We start from the raw sequence: 2,955 nt of genomic DNA, 5'->3' as shown, positions 1-2,955 counted from the left end.
ACCCCACTGCCAGTTCTATCTACCAAACAGTCACTGATATTAAGAGCAAAGCACTTTAGCTAGAGGTCTCATTTAAACGTCCGAACAACCCTATAAGGTAGATACTATTATTTTCCTGGTTTGAAGAATGAGGGAATTGAGGTTCAGAGAGGTCCAATAGTTTTCCCAGCGTCACAGAGAGTCAGGGCGCAGAATCGAACCTTTCCTCTCAGTTGTTTTTTGACCGATTACCCAGGAAATGACAGCAAGCTGTCCTGTTCCTTGCGTCCCAGATCTTCTACCGAGCGCTGCGAGACGTCCAGCCAGGGGAGGAGCTGACCGTGTGGTATTCCAACTCCTTGGCGCAGTGGTTTGACATCCCCACGACTGCAACTCCGACGCATGACGAGAAAGGTACCGCCTCTGAGAAAGCCTTCGGGTCAGCGCGGGTAGGCAAGAGTCCAGCCCTCCTCCGGTCTTTGGGCCCGTCCCTAGACTTGAAGGGTCTTTTTCCTGCGCTGTGTAAAACTGAATTCATACTCCCTGTCGGAGTGGGCAGAGGCGACGTCATCACTACCTCCTTTAAATCAACAGTAAATGGTAAAAACAAACCAACAGTAAATGATAAAAACAAACCATAATAATCTGGCTCTTGATGGCAGGGAAAAAATACTCTTTGTGAATTTCATGCAGGTCATCCTTTCTGATTGCATACCCATAGAGACAGTTATTTACTCACCTAAGAATCAATAAAGATGCTTTAACGTAGTGTTAGGGTAACCACCTCATGAGCTCCAAAAAGTGTAACTCAAACCTGGAATGCTTTTGAAGGCAAGGGGCATCTCTTCACTGGTTTGGAGGAAAGTAATGTATTTCTACAGCATTTTAGAAGCATTACGGTACTTACAGCTGGTCAGTTGGCAGGTACTGAGGCCCTTCCATTTAAATGGTATTTATTCATTTCCCTCTCCCTACTTAAATCGAAACTGGGATGTATCCCAGTTTCTTCTCAGATTTATTTGACCCCTTCCAAAGCCAAGAGTGGATTTATGCAAATTAAGGTGCAGTAACTAAAGAGAAAAACATTTTCAAACCTTCCCTAGAACACTGAGGAACACTTCCTGTGGAAAAAGGCTGGGAGGTGCTAAAATAGTTAAGATCTTGAGACTCCTTGTTATTGCACAACACTTCCATGACTTTCTTTGTTCTTTGCCAGTTGTTTTTGTTTGTAATTTCTCCTAAAGACACAGTTATATTATTTAAACTCAACATCATGGATGCCGTCAACTATTTTAACACATTCTCCTGAATTTCCTGCTCAATCTCATTCCTTCAGAAATAGAGTTAAAGATCTCAACACTAGTGTGGGACTTAAGAAACAATTAATGAATAAGAGAATGAAGTTAATTCAAAATGATGAATCACTTCACTTCAGAGTGTCACTGTCTTCTGTAAACTAATTCTATTGATTTTGTGGGTAGACCTGTATGTACAGTATTCATAAAAGTTATCTTAGTTTGTTCCTTGCATCACATTACATCCTCTTGTCAACTTCTTACAGTAAAAGGGAAACATGACAAAAGCCCCATAGTGGAAAACTCTCAAATCTGCCACTATAGAACAATTTCAAGGACTCCTGGCCTTTGGGGGCCAGGAATTTTTGCACAGAACACCCTTCTTTAGACACTCTCAAATAGTACCAAAGCAACTTTTTTGAGTGGTGGCCCTCATGTTTTCATTTCAGTCAATAGAGCCTATAAACATCATATGGTCACAGATATCAAAAGAGACACCATTTTCCTTTTGGGGAATGTGTGGGTTACTTTGAACCCTGACTTCCACAGCTTTGAGGTGCTTGAAATCTTGACCACCTTAGAGTTACATCCAGGAGAGGAGGCAAAATCACTTATGAAGTGTGTTTGGTACTTTTGGCATAGGTTGGATTTCAGAATCCAGAGAACATGTCAGTTCATTAGGATAAACAAACAAACAAGAAGAACAGTGAAACAGAAAACATACATTTGCTTAAACCTTGAAAAGAGGAAGAAATAAGTAGGGATGGCTGCTATTCTTCCAATATTGACTAACCCCAGTGGGTTTCAATTCCATAGTAAGATTAACAAAAATACTGACTCTTTGTTTTAGGAACAAAGCTTACTTGGCTTTGCATTGAGCTGAGTCACTCTAGGGCAGCCTCTGAAAATGCCCTCTTTAAAAAGGGGTGATGAGAGGAAGCTTCTGAACTTAGCAGGAAGAAGGTTACTTAATATATTAAATCAACATACCCACCAAGAGAACTCAGGTAGTCTCTTCTCTCTCTCTTTTTATGAAGATTTATTTTACATGGCTGTTCAATACAACAGAAATATTGAATTGATTTTTATTTAAGTCTTCCATAAATAATTAGGATAGGGCACATAGGCAAATCCTCTTCCCTTCTTTTTCGTTCTGCTCTACCTTGGCTTCAGCTGGAATAATCTGCTCCTTACTTGAACTTCCACCTTAGTTATCTGGGAGGACTACTTGCTTTATACAAATTCAGAAGCAAAATACATCAAGGGAGGAATATCTGAAAATTCCCCCCATTGTTGTTTCTGTAGTAATGTTTTAGAAGTTTAAGCTACTTGTGTGCAAGGAGGAAAAATTTAACTTTCCCATTACATTTAATGAAACTGACATTTACTTTGGATACTTCCTTGTGGCTCAACTAACTTCTTTCTCATAGACATCCTTCCCTTCAGTATTATTGATCAACCACAATATTTAAAAAGACATCCAGGGCTTCCCAGGTGGCACGGTGGTTGAGAGTCCGCCTGCCGATGCAGGGGACGTGGGTTCGTGCCCCGGTCCGGGAAGATCCCACATGCCGCAGAGCGGCTAGGCCCGTGAGCCATGGCCACTGAGCCTGCGCGTCCGGAGCCTGTGCTCCGCAACGGGAGAGCCCACAACAGTGAGAGGCCCACGTACCGCAAAAAA

General features: G+C 41.8%; 1 protein-coding gene across 1 annotated transcript in view; it reads left to right on the top strand.

Moving 5' to 3' along the window:
* Positions 1 to 2,955, top strand: part of PRDM13 (PR/SET domain 13) — a 7,601-nt gene that overhangs the window by 1,707 nt on the left and 2,939 nt on the right. Inside the window, 2 exon segments of the mRNA XM_024759349.1 lie at positions 1 to 12; positions 236 to 393. The exon segment at positions 1 to 12 is cut by the window's left edge and continues 80 nt beyond it. Coding sequence (XP_024615117.1) covers positions 1 to 12; positions 236 to 393 — 170 coding nt within the window.

The sequence above is a fragment of the Neophocaena asiaeorientalis genome, unplaced genomic scaffold (genome assembly GCF_003031525.2).
Source record: "Neophocaena asiaeorientalis asiaeorientalis breed wild unplaced genomic scaffold, Neophocaena_asiaeorientalis_V1.1 scaffold505, whole genome shotgun sequence".
NCBI lineage: Eukaryota > Metazoa > Chordata > Mammalia > Artiodactyla > Phocoenidae > Neophocaena > Neophocaena asiaeorientalis.
The sequence above is the reverse complement of the archived record's forward strand: the minus strand, read 5'-3'. Positions and strand labels throughout refer to the sequence as shown.